The sequence below is a fragment of the Scyliorhinus canicula genome, chromosome 3 (genome assembly GCF_902713615.1).
Source record: "Scyliorhinus canicula chromosome 3, sScyCan1.1, whole genome shotgun sequence".
NCBI classification, from domain to species: Eukaryota; Metazoa; Chordata; class Chondrichthyes; order Carcharhiniformes; family Scyliorhinidae; genus Scyliorhinus; species Scyliorhinus canicula.
This window is the reverse complement of record NC_052148.1, coordinates 263,350,117-263,368,559: the sequence shown is the minus strand read 5'-3', so window position 1 is coordinate 263,368,559 and position 18,443 is coordinate 263,350,117. Positions and strand designations below refer to the sequence as shown.

The following is an 18,443-nucleotide window of genomic DNA, read 5'->3' as shown; positions in this document are numbered from 1 at the left end:
CCCCCCCCCCCCCCCCCCTCCTCCTCCCAGTGGTTTTTGGAAAATATCTTAAATCAGTGTTACTGACCCCCCCACCCCCCGTCCGTCTTTCAGGGTGGCGGACTCTTGGGAAATAAATTAAGGGATTCTTCGGCAACTCCGCCCCCTCCCATGTGGAACAATTTCTCCCTGCCCACCTTAGCAGTTTGGATGTGCTAATTTGATACACAATGAACTGAAGGTGTTTCTCAACTCCAGGTATACCACCAGCTGCAATTATATTACCAAATAGCTTACAATGATATCTAATTCTTGACTCTCTGATGGCGTCCAAGACTGCCTTTCCATTGGACCCAAGCGCAGTCTATGGCAGCGTGAGAAACCCCATCCTGTTGCTGTTTGCTTGCTAACATTGAATTGTGCTGAGGTCTTTCACTGCTCTGCTGACAACCCTGGCACCAGGCATGGTTTTGTACAAAAATACCTTTTTTTAACTCCTCGTGACTTGAGGCCTCGCGAAAAAAATTTTTTTTTTTTAAATCACAGGTTGAAAATAAATGTGCACAGCAATTAAATTTTAGAGGGAGGTTTGGATACCAACCATTTACACTGTCACTCAAAGCTAAAAGATCCCTCCCCTTGTGTCTCAATCTTTGTCCTTTTGTCTCAGGGCATGACAAAGGTAAATATTTCACCTCTGTTTCTAGGTTTATCCTCGGCATGAATCAGGGGACTTGTAAACTCTTGACGTTGCACTTAAACGGAAGAAAAGCAAATAACCAATCCAGTTTATTATTTGCTTTCAATCCTCACAAAGCTTTAACTGAATCACTTAACTTTAAATAAATAAACATGTGATGGGGTGTATTTAATTGTTTTGCGCTTTATCAGGGCAATAGCTGCCAGGCACTTGAGTTATAAATTGCCGACGCTGTTAACTGTGGCCCAGTTGAAAGCACCTTCGCCTCCAGGTCACAGAGGTCATTGGTTCAATTTCCACCAAAGTACAAAATCAATGCTGACACTCCCAGTGCAGTATGGGGGGGGGGGGGGGGGGGGGGGGGGGGGGGAATGCCATCGTTTGGACGAGGCATTAAAGCGAAGCCTCTTCTGTACTCTCGGATTTACATAAGAAATCCCATGGGCATTATTTGAAGGCGACATTAACGGTTCCAACAGGATATAGATAGATTGGAGACTTGGGCATGGAAATGGCAGATGGAGTTTAATCCGGACAAATGCGAGGATCAAATCTAGGTATGAATTATACTGTAAATGGCAGAACCCTTAGGAACATTAACATACAGAGGGATCTGGGCATGGAGGTCCACAGTTCCCTAAAAGTGGCAAGACAGGTGGCCAGGGTGATTAAGAAGGCATATGGCATGCTTGCCTTCAACAGCCGGGGCATTGAGTACAGGAGCTGGGAAATCCATGTCGCAGCTATACAGAACCTTGGTTAGGCCACATTTGGAGTATTGCGGCAGTTCTGGTCACCACATTATTTAAAGGACGTGGAAGCTTTGGAGAGAGTGCAAAGAAGATTCACCAGGATGTTGCCTGGTCTCGAGGGTGTTCAGAAGATAAGATATAGAAGCAGAATTAGGCCATTCAGCCCATTGAGTGTTGGCTATGAGGAGAGGTTGAATAAACTAGAATTGTTTTCACTGGAAAGACGGAGGCTGAGGGGAGACCTGATAGAGGTCTACAAAATTATGAGAGGCATAGACAGTGTGGATAGTCAGAGGCTTTTTCCAAGGGTGGAAGTGTCAATTACAAAGGGGCACAGGTTCAAGGTGAGAGGGGGAAAGTTTAAGGGAGATGTGCAGGGTAGGTTGTTCACGTAGAGAGTGGTGGGTGCCAGGAATGCTATGCCAGAGGATGTGGTGGAAGCAGGCACATTAGCTACATTTATGAGGCATCTGAATGGGTACATGAATAGGGAGGAAATAGAGGGATGCGAACTGAGTAAGGGCAGTTAGGGCATCATGATCAGCACAGGTTTGGAGGGCCGAAGGGCCTGTTCCTGTGCTATACTTTTCTTTCTTCTTGAGCCCTGGTGTCCAGGTCAATATTTATCCCTCAAGCAATATCTCAGAAAAACTCACAATACCTGGTCTAATGTGTCATTGTTCCTGGGGCCTGATGCAAATATTGTTCTGGCTGCGACATGGCTATAGTTGGATGTGAGCACCTTGGGGTATCCTGAGGTCATGAACCACGCTACGTAAATGTAACCTTTGCTCTTGCTGCGCAGTTGGCTGTGTTAAGGTGAATAGTAACTGTGCCTCTAAATCGTACTTGCAGTTTGACCGTGGATGCCATTTGCCTTTTGTTTCAGGAAAGAAAGTACAATTGCATTCGGCAGTGGGGAGCCTTTTGACCACATTCGGCTGACCCTGGTGAGCAACGATCGTGTAATTTCTTATATTACCACAGTCTGATCTAAAGACGGCATAGAAAATAATTTGGGCAGTAATGCAAAGATCCATTAATCATGTTGATTCTAAAAATGTATTACATGGTAGTTTTTGGGTGGGGGGGGGGAGAAGAAAACATATCCTAAGCTTGATAAATTGAAGGATAGATTCCAAAAACAGAAAATGTACAAGTTACTGGTTATGCCTCAACTGGAAAACTAACCAATTTTGGACATGACTGCAGGAGGGTTGTCAGTGTTTTGAGGAGGTTGCAGAGGGCGACTGCAATATTACAAGCTCGGTGAGGACGGATCAGCGATGTGAGACTAGAGAAACTGGGATTGTTCGTTCTCAGGGAGAAAAGGTGAAGAGGTTTACTTTGGATTGGATTTGATTGGTTTGTTGTCACGTGTACCGAGGTACAGTGAAAAGTATTTTGAATATTGAATATTGAAGGGATTCGATAAGAGTTGATGGGGAGAAATTGTTTCCAATGGCCAAGAGGAGATCATGAGCAATTATTTTTATGGAGCCATCTGTTGCGATCTGCATGACGCTGCCTGAAATGGTGGCGGGAACTTTCAAATGGGAGAAATCGCAGAGCTATGGGGCAGGAGCAGGGGAATGAGACTAATTGGACAGTCTTTCAAAGAGCTAGCAGAGGGGCGACACGGTGGTGCAGTGGTTAGCACTGCTGCCTCACGGCACTGAGGACCCTGATTCGATGCCTGCCTCGGGTCACTGTCCGTGTGGAGTTTGCAAATTCTCCCCGTGTTTGCGTGGGTTGCACCCTAACAACCCAAACATGGGCAGCACGGTGGCCTAGTGGTTAGCACAACCGCCTCACGGCGCTGAGGTCCCAGGTTCGATCCCGGCTCTGGGTCACTGTCCGTGTGGAGTTTGCACATTCTCCCCGTGTCTGCGTGGGTTTCGCCCCCACAACCCAAAAATGTGCAGAGTAGGTGGATTGGCCATGCTAAATTGCCCCTCAATAGAAAAAATAATTGGGCAATCTAAATTTTAAAAAAACAAAAAAAAAAACAACCCAAACATGTGCAAGGTAGGTGGATTGAACATGCTAAATTGCCCCTTAATTGGAAGAAAATGAATTGGGTACACTAAATTTATTTTTAAACAAGAATCGCCTATCTCAGGCAACTCTAGGAAAGAGATTTGGGATCTGATGTGGGATGCAAGCAACACATTAGAATCCCCTGGGAGCAAACTATGGGTGGAATTCTCCCATTTTGAGACTACGTGCCGTGGCGCGGCGGGAACATGGAATGTTTCACGCTGCGATGAGCAGCGGGAAATATGCCAAATCTTCCAGCACTCACCTTGTTAATTATGCACCCGTGTGTTACACATCATATTCAGTGACGGGCAGGCCTGGATGGCGTGTCGTCCACCGTCCTGTCCAGGTGCCATATTGAAAAAGCGCCCCACATCACTGACCCACTATCGGGGAAAGAAGGTAGACCTCCTGAAACTGAAGATGGATCACCGGGAACACTGGGCGCGATTCTCCCAAACCGGGAGAAATCGTAAGGCTGGAGTCAAACCTGGGCGGGTTTGACGCCAGCCCCCCCCTTCCCGACCGGGAACCGATTCTGGTCCCCGGTCGGGGCTAGCAGCCCGACGCCGTAAGCTCCGGCATCACGGGCTTAACGAATTTCGTTAAGCCCGCTTGCCCGAGTTAGCGCCGGCTGACGCGTCATATGACGTCAGCCGCGCATGCGCGGATTGGAAGACTCCAACCCGTGCATGCGCGGATGACGTCATCGCGTATTTGCGTGAAACCCGCGCATGCGCGGGCCGGGATGCCCCTCAGCCGCCCCGCGAATGGATACTTCGGGGCGGCGGAAGGACAAATAGTGCGCGGGCATCGGGCCCGCTGCCCGCGATCGGTGCCCACCGATCGCGGGCCCATGGCACCCTTGGCACGGCCGTGGTACTGCCGTGCCAATCGGTGCCATGGTTATAAAATGCGAGTGTTTACGGCCGTTTTTACGAACGGCCAGACCAGGTGTGTTTGCCGTTCGTAAAAACAGCCGTAAAGGGCTGGGAACTGGGAATCGCTGCCGGCCGTAAAAAAACGGCGGCAGCGATTCGTGTCGGGAGTTGGGCGTGGGGGGGGGAGAATAGCAGGAGGGCGTCGGAACAGCGTGGCCGTAAAATTTTACGAGCCACGCTATTCTCCGCACCGTCGGGAGTGCGGAGAATCGCGCCCACTGAGTCTGGAGGAGGGACCGTTGTCCCTCCAGGGCAACGGATCTGCAAGGTCCACTTGTAGATGCCCCCAGGCGGTTGGAGGCCCGCATGTGGTCAGGCTCCGGGCAGGGTGGTACCCTGGCACCCTAATGCCACCCGGGCACCTTGGCACTGGCAACCTGGTAGTACCCAGTTGGCAGGTAGCCCATGCCAGAGATCGGGCCCAGGGCGTCCTGCCTTTATGTGGCGGGGTGCAGTGGAGGTTGAGGATCCTAATTGGTAATTTGGGGCTTTGGGGAGGAGGGTCCAGAGGCTGCGGTGGGGTGTCAAGAGATCGGGGCGCCATTTCTCCTCCTGTACTGGTGAGCTGAGCTCATTAGTGCGGGAAATGCGTCTGAGTGTGGCGTCTGCGGGGCCCAAAAGTGAAGCAAAGTCTCATTTAATAGTGGGGTGGTTCTCGGCGCTGAAACTGCTGGGAAACAGCCCGCTAACTGCGTCCAAAGCGGGACTCTGTTGTTTTTTCACTAATTCACGCCCTGGGCGGGATTCTCCGTTGCCCGTCGTAACGCGGGTTTCCGGCGAGAAAAATCGGTGTTAATCACTCCGGCGTTGGGGCCTTCTTTAAGGCCGCTATTCTCCGTTCCCGGAGGGGCTAGCAGCTGACTGACGCGATACGCGTCAGTTTCACCAGCTGCGGAAGTGGTGAGACCCGGCGTTTTTTGGAGGAGGAGGAGGAGAGAGACAGACCCGGCATTTGGGGGGGGAGGAGACAGACCCGGCATTGGGGGGGGGGGGGGGGGGGGGGGGAGGAGACAGACCCCGGCATTTTGGGGGGGGGGAGAGACAGACCCGGCATTTTGGGGGGGGGGGGGAGAGACAGACCCGGCATTTTGGGGGGGGGGGGAGAGAGACAGACCCGGCATTGGGGGGAGGGGGAGAGACAGACCCGGCATTGGGGGGGGGGGGGAGAGACAGACCCGGCATTGGGGGGGGGGGGGGAGAGACAGACCCGCATTGGGGGGGGGGGGTGAGAGACAGACCCGGCATGGGGGGGGGGGGGGGGAGAGACAGACCCGGCATTGGGGGGGGGGGAGAGAGACAGACCCGGCATTGGGGGGGGGGGGGGGGGGGGGGGGGGGGGGGGGGGGGGGGGGGGGGGGGGGGGGGTGGGAGAGGACAGACCCGGCATTTGGGGGGGGGGGGGAGAGACAGACCCGGCATTGGGGGGGGGGGGAGAAACAGACCCGGCATTGGGGGAGGGAGGGGGGGGGAGACAGACCCGGCATTGGAGGGGGGGGGGAGAGAGCGACCCCGGCATTGGGGGGGGGGGGGGGGGGGGGGCAGCGGCATGCAGAGAGGGGGGGCGAGACGGATGCCCGGGGCCAACGCACCGTGGCCCCCCCCTCTGTGCGCCGCTACCCCCTACCCCAACCACCCCCCCTCACCACCCCTACCCCCCTCCCCACCACCCCTACCCCCCTCCCCACCACCCCTACCCCCCTCCCCACCACCCCTACCCCCCTCCAACGCCGCCCCCATCTCTCGCAACGCCGCAACCCCCCCCCCCCCCCTTAACGCCGGGTCTCCCCCCCCCCCCCCTCAATGCCGGGTCCCCCCCCTAACGCCGGTACCCACACCCCGTCCCCCTCCCTCTGAAGGCCGGTACCCACACCCCCCCCTCTCTCCTCCTCCCCCCCCTTCCTTCCTCCTCCCCCCCTTCCTTCCTCCTCCCCCCCCCTCCCTCCTTCCTCCCCCACCCTTCCTTCCTCCGTTAGTGGGGGGGGGGGGGGGGGGGGGGTGGGTGCGGCGTTAGTGGGGGGTGGGGGTGGGGGGTGCGGCGTTGGAGGGGGGTAGGGGTGGTGAAGGCGGTAGGGGTGGTGAGGGGAGGGGGTTGGGGTAGGGGCAGCTGCGTGCAGAGGGGGGGCGATGGTGCGTTGGCCCAGGGCATCCGTAGCCCCCCCTCTCTGCACGCCGCTGCCCCCAAACCCCCGCCCCCCGATGCCGCAACCCACTCCCCCCGATGGCCGCAACCCACCCCCCCGATGCCGCAACCCACCCCCCCGATGCCCCCCCGATGCCGCAACCCCCCCGATGCCGCAACCCACCCCCCCCCGATGCCACAACCCACCCGATGGCCGCAAACCACCCCCCCGATGGCCGCAACCCACCCCCCCGATGCCGCAACCCACCCCCCCCACCCATGCCGCAACCCCCCCCCCATGTCGCAACCCACCCCTCGACACTGAACGGCGTCAACCATCATCAATGGTTGACGCCGTTTTAAAGCAACTGTGATTTTCGCCGACGTGACCCGTGGCCACGTCAGCGGGACTTCGGCCCATTCGGGCCGGAGATTTGTGGACACTAAAAAAAAAATGAAATCCCGCTGGCGCCAGCTGTTTTCAGAGGCTGCCGGCGGGATTTGCACAACGCCGGTTTTTGGCCGGTGGGAGATTTAAAAACCCTGCGGGAGCGGAAATAACGCCGCTGCCCGCCGATTCTCCTACCCTGCGTGGGGTCGGAGAATCCCGCCCCCTAAGTGTTGGCCCCAGGACTGAATTGCGTGCGGTTCACATTCCAGTTGGGGGCGCTATTTCTGGAGCAATTCAGGACATGCGAATAGGACATGCTAATGGGCCAGCACTCTGCTGGCGTGAATACCGAATAATACCCGGCCCAGCAGGAGTTCTAACCGCTAAGACTGAAGTTAGCATCAAAGAGCCTGGCAGCTGGAGCTGTTTTTAAACGCTCCACTCACCACACGCTCACAGCAACCACCAAGATGGCTCAGAGAAGACCTACCCCTCTCGAGGTCAGGTGTCCGAGGTAGACCCACAGCTCCATGCCAGTGAGGAGCGGAGGGAGACCCTCTTCCTCGGTGTGGGCCGCAGACTCAAGCCTCCCCTCCTGGGCACTGCCTGGGAGGTGGTGGCAGAGGCAGTCAGCGCTGCCAATCTCACCAGGAGGAGACAGCTGATGATCCGGAGGGGTGGGGGGGGGGTCACGGTGAGTCCTCTGCCCCCGAGAGGGGTAGAGAATCAGGAAGGGTTCCGTAGGCCGCAGTGCAGGTGTCCTCTGGTTGAGGTGAGCTCTGCTGATCCCCTGCTTCCTCTGCAATGGGGCAGCGCATCTGAGGAGTGCCAACACCTGGTGGGGTCCTGATTAAGTTTGGCCCTTGATGATACAGCTGGAGTGTGAGAGTGTATGAGGGTGTCCAGAGGGTCGGCCTGGCTGGGCTCCCGATCCCAGATGATCGGGAGCCAGACCACCCCGATCCCGAAGGGGACACCCCAGGTCCAAGGACGTGGCACCGAGTGACTACCCGCTACTGCCCCCAGCCCAGGCAGCCATCCCCAGTGTGCCCGATAGTTTTCAATGGTTCCTCCCCTCCTCCCCTTCTGCAGCCACGGCGCCCAGACCATGTTTGTAAATAGTTATGGTAACTCACACCCACGACACTTCCGCACGACAGGAGGGGAACATCGCGGAAGGGCGGAGCATACTGTGTCCAACCTGCTAATCACATTTAAATGCAGGCAAATGCCGGTTTTGTATGCCGGTGCAAGGCGCCGGGCGCAAACCTCGGTATCGCCACCAATAAGGGACCGGAGCACGGAGCCCGAATTGACGCCTGTGCGTGGACCTCGACTTTGGCCGGATGCCCGATTCTCCGCCCCATCGAGGTTCACGTTTGGACGTCACGAGGCGAAGAATTTTGCCCACTAGTCGAGTGACAATAATACTAAACCACCGCCTCCCCTGACATGATCAGTTTTCAAAAGAGCTGGATTGGTACCTTGCGCGTGTCCCTAAGAGAAATAGCAGTGTAACCCCATCAGGCCCGATTGATAATATCCTCCAGATTTTACTGGGTCTGGACAGGATCAGTGACGTAGGAGAGGGGATTTCTTTGTACGTATTTTAAGCATTGCTGGTTTCGTGAGTGTCGGCAACTCTTGAAAAAAACACGAGAAAGCAAGCAAACTCCTGCAGAAGTTGACATTCTGAAACAAAGGCCAAGTGCCGAAAACCGAAGAAATAGGCCATTCGGCCCTTCCAGCCTGCATTGCCATTCAATACCATCATGGCCGATACCCCACCTCAACATCCTCCCACTCTATTCCCATATCCCTTCATTCCTGTCGTACCCAAATATCCACGTCGTACCCAGATATCCACCGTTCTCCGTCTTGAATATGGTCAGTGACTCAGAGCTCCCGGGGATGGCGAATTCCAAAGAGTCTAAGTCAGTATGTGCTGAGAGGATCGATGGGTTAAAATGTGAACCCTGGTAAATGTCACTGAACTCATCACCCTGCAGTAATTCAGTCCCCATCTCTGCCGAACAGGAGCGATACACTAAATGATTGTCCCTCCCTCCTCTCTTTGGGAAGCACTGAATCATGGTGAGGTGGACTCCAAGTGCACTGACGCATTAGACCAGAGTTCACAATGCCCCTGCGTCAGCGGGCTGTGGGCTAGGCCTTTCAGCAGCTGGGTCTCCTCTAATAATAATAATAATCCTTTATTGGCACAGATAGGCTTACATTAACACTGCAATGAAGTTACTGTGAAAAGCCCCTAGTCGCCACATTCCGGCACCTGCCCGGGTACACAGAGGGAGAATTCAGAATTCTCAGTCGGTACGGGAATTGAACCCGCGCTGCTGGCCTTGTTCTGCATCACAAACCAGCTGTCTAGCCCACTGAGCTCATTAAGCCGAGGCCTTGTCTGATCTCCTGTGTGAACTCAAACAGTAATGTTTGAAGAAGAGCTGGGAAATTCTGCCTGGTGGACCCGGACTGGAGATTTACTTTGCTTCTGCTTGTGGGATTCTGCTGTGAATAAAGCCTTCTGCACATTCTCCCCGTGTCTGCGTGGGTTTCCTCCGGGTGGTCCGGTTTCCTCCCACAGTCCAAAGATGTGCAGGTTAGGTGGATTGGCCATTCTAAATTGCCCTTAGTGTCCAAAAAGGTTAGGTGGGGTGACGGTGATAAAGGGGATAGAGTGGAGGCATGGGGCTTAAGTAGGGTGCTCTTTCCAAGGGCAGGTGCAGACTCGATGGGCTGAATGGCCTCCTTCTGCACTGTAAATTCTATGAAAGGCGCTGCTGTGTTCCCTGCATTGCAAGAGCACTGTTGTTCAGAAGTACTGAACTGGCTGTGTAATTAAGGTCGTGAGCAATGCTATACAAGTACTTTCCTTCCTCCCTCCCTCCCTAGGCACTATTTTTGTAGCATTAACCTTGACTATGCACCTTTTGTACCCTTGCCTGAAACGTCTTTACTCTACAGCTGACGGGTGAGAAATGGCAAACACCACCAGTGATATATTCAAGCTCGACTCTCCAATGAGCAGCTCGGGCACAGAGTAGATGGAATCCCTTCGAAAGCAACGCAGTTGAATTGACAGGACTGTGACTTCAAGAACATCTTCCCAAAGATTGAAAGAAAGCTGCAGAAATAAGAGGCTCCTGCTTTGAGTGCAAGCTGCTGTTGTCTCCCTTGTTTGTGGCTGAAGGAACCCTGTTGGAAACTTCCCAAATGGACTTCAGCAAGCAGGAGAAATTCAGTTGGCCAACCGCAAATGTTATAACGGCATTTTACACAGCTTTCCCCCCCCCCCCCCCCCCCCCCCCCCCCCCCCCCCCGCCCCCTCCCCATCTATTTACTCTGTAATTTGCCTTGATATTGGTCTGGATAACTGAAACGCAGTGGAACCCAGAGACTTGTGCTGGCTGCTGCATTAGATAGAGATAGAGAAATACAGCACAGAACAGGCCCTTCGGCCCACGATGTTGCGCCGAACTTTTGTCCTAGGTTAATCATAGAATTTTGGACAATTTGTCATGGCCAATCCACCCAACCTGCACATCTTTGGACTGTGGGAGGAAACCGGAGTACCCGGAGGAAACCCACGCAGTCACGGGGAGGATGTGCAGACTCCACACAGACAGTGACCCAAGTCGAAATCGAACTTGGGACCCTGGAGCTGTGAAGCAATTGTGCTATCCACAATGCTACCGTGCTGCCCTTAAGAAGTTAACCTACACTCCCTTATTCTACCCTAATCCAAGTACCTATCCAATAGCCGCTTGAAGGTCCATAAATTTTCCGACTCAACTACTACCACAGGCAGTGCATTCCATGCCCCCACTACTCTCTGGGTAAAGAACCTACCTCTGACATCCCCTCTATATCTTCCACCATTTATCTTAAATTTATGTCCCCTTGTAATGGTGTGTTCCACCCGGGGAAAAAGTCTCTGACTGTCTACTCTATCTATTCCCCTGATCATCTTATAAACCTCTATCAAGTCGCCCCTCATCCTTCTCCGTTCTAATGAGAAAAGGCCTAGCACCCTCAATCTTTCCTCGTATGACCTACTCTCCATTCCAGACAACATCCTGGTAAATCTCCTTTGCACCTTTTCCAAAGCTTCCACATCCTTCCTAAAATGAGGTGACCAGAACTGCACACAGTACTCCAAATGTGGCCTGACCAAGGTTTTGTACAGCTGCATCATCACCTCACGGCTCTTAAATTCAATCCCTCTGCTAATGAACGCTAGCACACCATAGGCCTTCTTCACAGCTCTATCCACTTGAGTGGCAACTTTCAAAGAACAATGAACATAGACCCCAAGATCTCTCTGCTCCTCCACATTGCCAAGAACCCTACCATTAACCCTGTATTCCGCATTCAGATTTGTCCTTCCAAAATGGACAACCTCACACTTGTCAGGGTTAAACTCCATCTGCCACTTCTCAGCCCAGCTCTGCATTCTATCTATGTCTCTTTGAAGCCGACAACAGCCCTCCTCACTATCCACAACTCCACCAATCTTCGTATCATCTGCAAATTTACTGACCCACCCTTCAACTCCCTCATCCAAGTCGTTAATGAAAATCACAAACAGCAGAGGACCCAGAACTGATCCCTGCGGTACGCCACTGATAACTGGGCTCCAGGCTGAATATTTGCCATCCACCACAACTCTCTGTCTTCTATCGGTTAGCCAGTTTGTTATCCAACTGGCCAAATTTCCCACTATCCCATGCCTCCTTACTTTCTGCATAAGCCTACCATGGGGAACCTTATCAAATGCCTTACTAAAATCCATGTACACTACATCCACTGCATTGACTTAAACTAGTCCGCAAAAGGCTATGATGAACAACAAACACCAGCATTGCAACAACAACTTATATTTATACTGTAGAACGCCTTGAACGTACCCACAAAGTAAAAAGAAGTCAAACTTGGAAATGGCGCGTACTGGTCTGAACTGGAGTTTCATTACAAGACCTGTCCGGGCCAATACCAGTCATTTCCCAAGTTGTCCTGGTTTTTCCCCTCCTGGTTAATGAAACATCACAAGGCACTTTGCAGGAGCACTGGGAAACAGATTATGACACGGAGCCACACACGGGAAGATATTGGGTCCAAACTGCTGGTTAAAGAGGTCGTTTTTTTTTTAAGGAGTGTCTTAAAGGAGGAAAGCAAAGTCGAGAGGCGTGGAGGCCGGGGTGGAATTCCACTGTTTTGGGTCTACAGCAACTGAAACTGTGGCCACTCCCGGTGGGGCCAACGGAAATTGAGGATGCACAGGAGGCAGAAATGTGGGAGGGACGTGGGGCTGGAGGAGATTACAGGGAGAGATAGGGAGGGAGGGTTCGAAAACAAAGATGTGAGTTTTAAAATCGATATCTCATGAAAAAGGTGCTAAAATAGGTCAGCGAACACAGGAACAATGGGGGAATAGAACTTGGCGCGAGGTTACGGCCTGGGCAGCGGTGATTTGGACGTCCTCCCGTTTGTAGACCCAAGCGCTGGGCAGGGTTTTTCAGTAATCCAGGCTCTTTGACTTTGAAAGTTGTTTTGTTTTTCTGCAAGTGTTTAAATTTCAATTGAGTTTAACCCGACGAAGTAACATTTTTTGTTCCGAAAGCTAATTATCAACAGCAGCTCATGATCCCCGCAGAGTACTTTGTGATCTGCAAGAGTAATCCTTTTATGCCAAGTTACACTGCAGCTTTTATATTGACACAATGCCGTAGTGTAATAGTTACAGTACCGGAGAGCAAACCTGAGTTTTTGTGCTCATTCCCTCCTGCGGAAGCTTGAGATTTTGAATTTAGTTTTTAAAAAGCTGGAAATTAAAAGCTGGCATCAGGAGAAGTGACCGAGCAGCAGTCAGATATCATCGTTTGGAATTCTAGAATGCTGTCGCACAGGAGGAGGCTTTTTGCCTCTCTGCAATTCATCTACACGCATTTGCCCCCTTTTCTCCCTCAGTCTGAACTTTCTTTCTCTTCAGAAAATTATCCAACTCCCTTTTGAAATCCACCATTGAATCTGCCTCCTCCACATGTAAGGGGAGATGGTGGGGTAGCGGTGATGTCACTGGGTTAGAGGCCCAGGGTAATGTTCTGGGGGGCGAGAGTTCAAATCCCACCCTGGCAGCTGGCAGAATATAAATTCGAGCAGTAACCTGGAATTGAAAAGCTAGTAAATGGCGACCACAAAACCATTGTCGATTGTTGTCAAATTCTATCCGTTTCACAAATGCCCTTAGGGAAGAGAATTTGCCAACCCTGGCCTGTGTGTGTCTCGAGACCCCACAGCAACATGTTTGACTGTTAACTGCCCCTCTGCAGTGGTATGGCGAACCACTCCACTCGGTTCAAGGGTAGTTAGGGATGGAAAACAAATGCAGGCCTTGTTGGTGATGTACCTTTTTGGTGATGTACCTTGTTGGTGATGTACACATCCCCCCATAAAAGCACAAACACTGTCAGGCGGTGCATTTCCGGTTAAACTGAGGGAACCAAGTTTGAACAATGGCTGAGAGGAGATGGGCGGCACGGTGGAACAGTGGTTAGCACTGCTGCCCCACAGCTTCAGGGACCCCGGTTCAATTCCAGCCTCGGGTGACTGTGTAGAGTTTTCACTTTCTCCCTGTGTCTGCGTGGGTTTCCTCCGGGTGCTCCGGTTTCCTCCCACAGTCCAAAGATGTGCAGGTTAGGTGGATTGGCCATGTTAAATTGCCCCTTAGCGTCCAAAGATTAGGTGGTGTTACAGGGATGGGTTGGACGTGTGGGCTTAAGTAGGGTGCTCTTTCCAAGGGCTGGTGCAGACTCAATGGGCTGAATGGCCTCCTTCTGCACTGTAACATCTATGATAATTTCCATCAACAGGATGACCAGTGTCCATTAGGGATGGATACCCCATCCTTGCCTGAATCTTGGTAACCTTGACGTGTGGGAATCAGATTTTCTTTATCCGAATAACCCCCCCCCATAACATCAGTTAAGAACTTCCCATCTGCCACCATGACAACAGCCGAGTTTCCTAGGGTAGGGGTCTTGAGGTGAACTCACAGTAGGCCTCCCGCCAACAGATTCTGGGAGATATAAGCAGCGGTTCCCGTGGTAATGGTGTAGCATGGGAAGAGGTCCGAAGAATTCTTAAAGGGGCCACAATGAAGACCCAAAATGAGAAAGGATACGTTTATGTCGCGCCTTTTCACAACCTCGGGACATAAGAATGCAATTCATTGAATATTGCAAATACCGGGGACCAGAATTTTTTATTAATTTGTTCATGGGATGTGGGCGTCGCTGACTGTGCCAACATTTATTGCCCATCCCTAATTGTCCTTGAGGGGGCAGTTAAGAGTCAACCACATTGCCGTGGGTGTGGAGTCACATGTAGGCCAGACCAGGTAAGGGCGGCAGATTTCCTTCCCTAAAGGACATTAGTGAACCAGGTGGGTTTTTACAACAATCGGCATTGGTCATCATTAGACTTTTAATTCCAGATTTTTATTGAATTAAAATGTCACTATCTGCAGCGATGGGATTTGAACCTGGATCTCCAGAGCATTATATTGGAGCTCTGGTTTACGAGTCCAGAGTCAATACCACTACGCCACGGCCTTCCCAAATAAAAACAAAGTGCTTCAAAAAGTCAGGCCTGGCAGGATCTGTGGAGAGACAAACAAAGGAACATTTTGAGTCCCATAGGACTTCTTTGGAACCCAGAATTAAAAATCAGAACTTAATTAATAGCAGGAGTGGGCCATTCACAGAGATCATGGCTGGACCTCTACATTGATTCCATTTCCCTGACCTTTGATTATATATCTCAATTCTCCTAGTGTCCAAAAGTCTATTGTTCTTGATCTTCAATACACTCAACAACTCAGTATCCACAGCTTTTTGGTGTAAAGAATTCAAAGATTTACAGGGAGGGAAGAAATAGCCCTTTGTCTCACTCCTAAATGGCTGACCCCCCCCCCCCCCCCCCCCCCCCTATATTGTGACTATGTCCTCTGGTTCTCGATTCTCTCACCTGGGGAAATAGCCCCCCAGCATCTACACTGACAAGCTCTGTATACAAAGTTTCTACATTTCAGTGGATCATTTCTCATTCTTCCAAACTGGAGGGAGTATCGGCCCAATGCACTCACTCTCTCCTCGTCAGGCAGTCTTCATATCCCAGCAATCAACCGAGTGAACTTTGGTTACGCCACCCGTAAGGCCTTTGTTCAGTAGGAAGACCAGAACTGTACACACTACCCCCTGGCGTGGCCCAAAATAATTGCAGCAAGACTTGTTCGGTTTTCTCCTCCTCCAACCACTTTCCAATAAAGTCAAAAGTAACTATTTTCCTTCCTAATGGCTTGTTGTACCTGCATGGTAAAATTCTCTGATTTGTGATGTGGAGATGCCGGCGTTGGACTGGGGTGAGCACAGTAAGAAGTCTTCCAACACCAGGTTAAAGTCCAACAGGTTTGTTTCAAATACTAGCTTTCGGAGCACTGCCCCTTCCTCAGGTGAATGAAGGGGTAGGTTCAAGAAACATTTATATCAACAAAGTCAAAGATGCAAGACGATATTTAAATGTGAGTATTTGCAGATAATTAAGTCTTTACAGAGCCAGAGAGAGGGGTAACCCCAGGTTAAAGAGGTGTGAATTGTCTCAAGCCAGGACAGTTGGTAGGATTTTGCAAGCCCAGGCCAGATGGTGGGGGATGAATGTAATGCGACATGAATCCAACGTCCCGGTTGAGGCCGTACTCATGTGTGCGGAACTTGGCTATAAGTTTTTCCTCGGCGATTCTGCGTTGTCGCGCATCCTGAAGGCCACCTTGGAGAACGCTTACTCAGAGATCAGAGGCTGAATGCCCTTGACTGCTGAAGTGTTCCCCGACTGGAAGGGAACATTCCTGCCTGGCGATTGTCGCGCGATGTCCGTTCATCCGTTGTTGCAGCGTCCACATGGTCTCGCCAATGTACCACGCTTCGGGACATCCTTTCCTGCAGCGTATGCGGTAGACAACGTTGGCCGAGTCGCAACGAGTATTCAGCCTCTGATCTCCGGGTAAGCGTTCTCCAAGGCGGTCTTCAGGATGCGCGACAACGCAGAATCGCTGAGCAGAAACTTGTAGCCAAGTTCCGCACACATGAGTGCGGCCTCAACCGGGACCTGGGATTCATGTCGCATTACATTCATCCCCCACCATCTGGCCTGGGCTTGTGAAATCCTACCAACTGTCCTGGCTTGAGACAATTTGCACCTCTTTAACCTGGGGTTACCCCTCTCTCTGGCTCTGTAAAGACTTAATTATCTGCAAATGCTCGCATTCAAAGTATCATCTTGCATCTTTGAATTTGTCTATATAAATGTTTCTGGAACCTACCTCTTCATTCACCTGAGGAAGGAGCAGTGCTCCGAAAGCTAGTGATTTGAAACAAACCTGTTGGACTTTAACCTGGTGTTGTAAGACTTCTTTCTCTGATTTGTGGATGAGAACACCCTAATCTCACTGAATGCTGTGTCAAAGGTGCTATATAAATGCAGGTTGTTGTGTCTCTCCCCCCCCCCCCCCCCCCCCCCAAATAGCCTGGTAGCATGATCAACCACCAGTGCTTGTCTGTAAATTAGGGTTTTGTCCCACATCCCTGGTCAGGCATTCCCGGGACACAGTTTGTCCCGGATTTTTCCTCTTGTTGGAGTCTTTTAGGCTGGTGATTGCATCACAGTTTTTAGTTATCAGGGAGTGGGGCTGTCCCAGCGGGTGCCTAGCAGGCCAGCACTATCAGAGTATCGGTTCAGATTACATGGAAGCATTGGGCAGGATTTGAGGAATGCCCCCCCTCTCTCCTACCCAGCAACAATCACCCCCCACTCCCACACTAATATGAGCACCCCCAACCCACCCACTCCTCCCCAACACTCTCTATGTTAGCAAACATCCCTCACCCTGCCAGTCATACACGTTCACAAGAACCCTCGCCCCTCTCTAGGAACACCCCCCCCCCCCAAGCTCTTACTTACTCACTAGGATCCCCAGCTGACCCACTAGGACCCCCAGCTCTTACACACTCACTAGGACCCCAGCTCTTACACACTCACTCAGACCCCCAGTTTACACACCCTCTAGGACCCCCCCCAGCTTTTACACACCCACTAGTGCCCCCCACCCCAGCTCTTACACACTCACTAGGACTCCCCACCCCAGCTCTTACACACGCACTAGGACCCCCCCCCCCAGCTTACACTCTAGGACCCCCCCCCCCCAGCTTACACTCTAGGACCCCAGCTCTTACACATGCACTAGGACTCCCCACCCAGCTCTTACACACTCACTAGGATCCCCCAGCTCTCACATGCACTCGGATCCCACCCAGCTTATACACTCACTCAGACCCCCACCCAGTTTACACACTCAGACCCTCACCCTGCCAGTCATACACGTTCACAAGAACCCTGGCCCCTCTCTAGGCCCCAAGCTCTTACTCACTCACTAGGATCCCCAGCTTACCCACTAGGACCCCCAGCTCTTACACACTCACTAGGACCCCAGCTCTTACACACGCACTAGGACCCCCCCCCCCCCCAGCTTACACTCTAGGACCCCAGCTCTTACACACTCAGACTATATAATTCCCCAAACTGAAATTTCCCTAGTTTATTTCCCTGGGAGCTGTTCCCCTGCCCACTCCAGGTCTCCAGACATTTAGAGAGAATCAATTCCATCTGTGTTGCCTGTGCAATGATCGGGGGGAGATGGGGGGGGGGGGGGGGGGGAGCTGTTGACAATCGAAATCTCTTTTGTGAAATACCCCAAATGTCGGGGAGGAGGGGGGGGCAAGTCAGAGTCGGGTTTGAAGATTCAGCGATGAATCGACCAGCAGTTGGAGGAGACTGTCAGCTCCATGGGGGTGCTGCTGGCGAGGGGGACATCCTTTGTGTGGATGGAGGGAGGGTGCCTGGCAGTCACGTACTGTGTGTCCCTGCTCTATAAATAGAGCTCCACGCCCCAAACCTGCTTCATCCACCACCCTCTCATCTCTCCCCCCAATAATCCAGCAGCCACAGGAAATTGCCCAATGTGTGGCGAGTGTTACAGGCGTTAATCCTTCTGTATGTATGTGTGTACCTCCTCGCATGTCCACATTGGCTAACCTCACTGAGGCCTCGCTGTTCCCTCCCCCTGCTTCATTCTGTGCAAATCTTGACAGCAGAGAGAGAGAGAGGGGAATTCTGGCCAGCTGCATCTCAGTGTTGAACATTGCACTGGGAGTTATTTATTCCCAGAGCTAGAGAGAGAAAGGCTGCTAATGGCAAGTACTGTCAATGTACAAAAGCTGCTGGGGGTGAGGGGAGGGGAGGGTGGGGGAGCTGCCTGTCACTTTGCAAAAGGCAGGATCCTCAGCCAAAGACTGCTGGGCAGGCAGTGCATCTGACAGCGCAGTGGGAGGGTCCATGAGCCTCTTATAAGGGGAGTTGTTTTTTTGCTGTGTGTGTTACGTGTTGTTTCCAA

General features: G+C 52.2%; 1 protein-coding gene across 5 annotated transcripts in view; it reads left to right on the top strand.

Annotated features, from left to right (window-relative positions):
• fam13a (family with sequence similarity 13 member A) overlaps window positions 1-18,443 on the top strand; it is a 228,315-nt gene that overhangs the window by 183,984 nt on the left and 25,888 nt on the right. For all 5 annotated transcript variants that reach the window (XM_038792722.1, XM_038792725.1, XM_038792724.1 and 2 more), the window contains one exon: window positions 2,321-2,381. In XM_038792722.1, coding sequence (XP_038648650.1) covers window positions 2,321-2,381 — 61 coding nt within the window. The remainder of the gene's footprint in view (window positions 1-2,320; window positions 2,382-18,443) is intronic.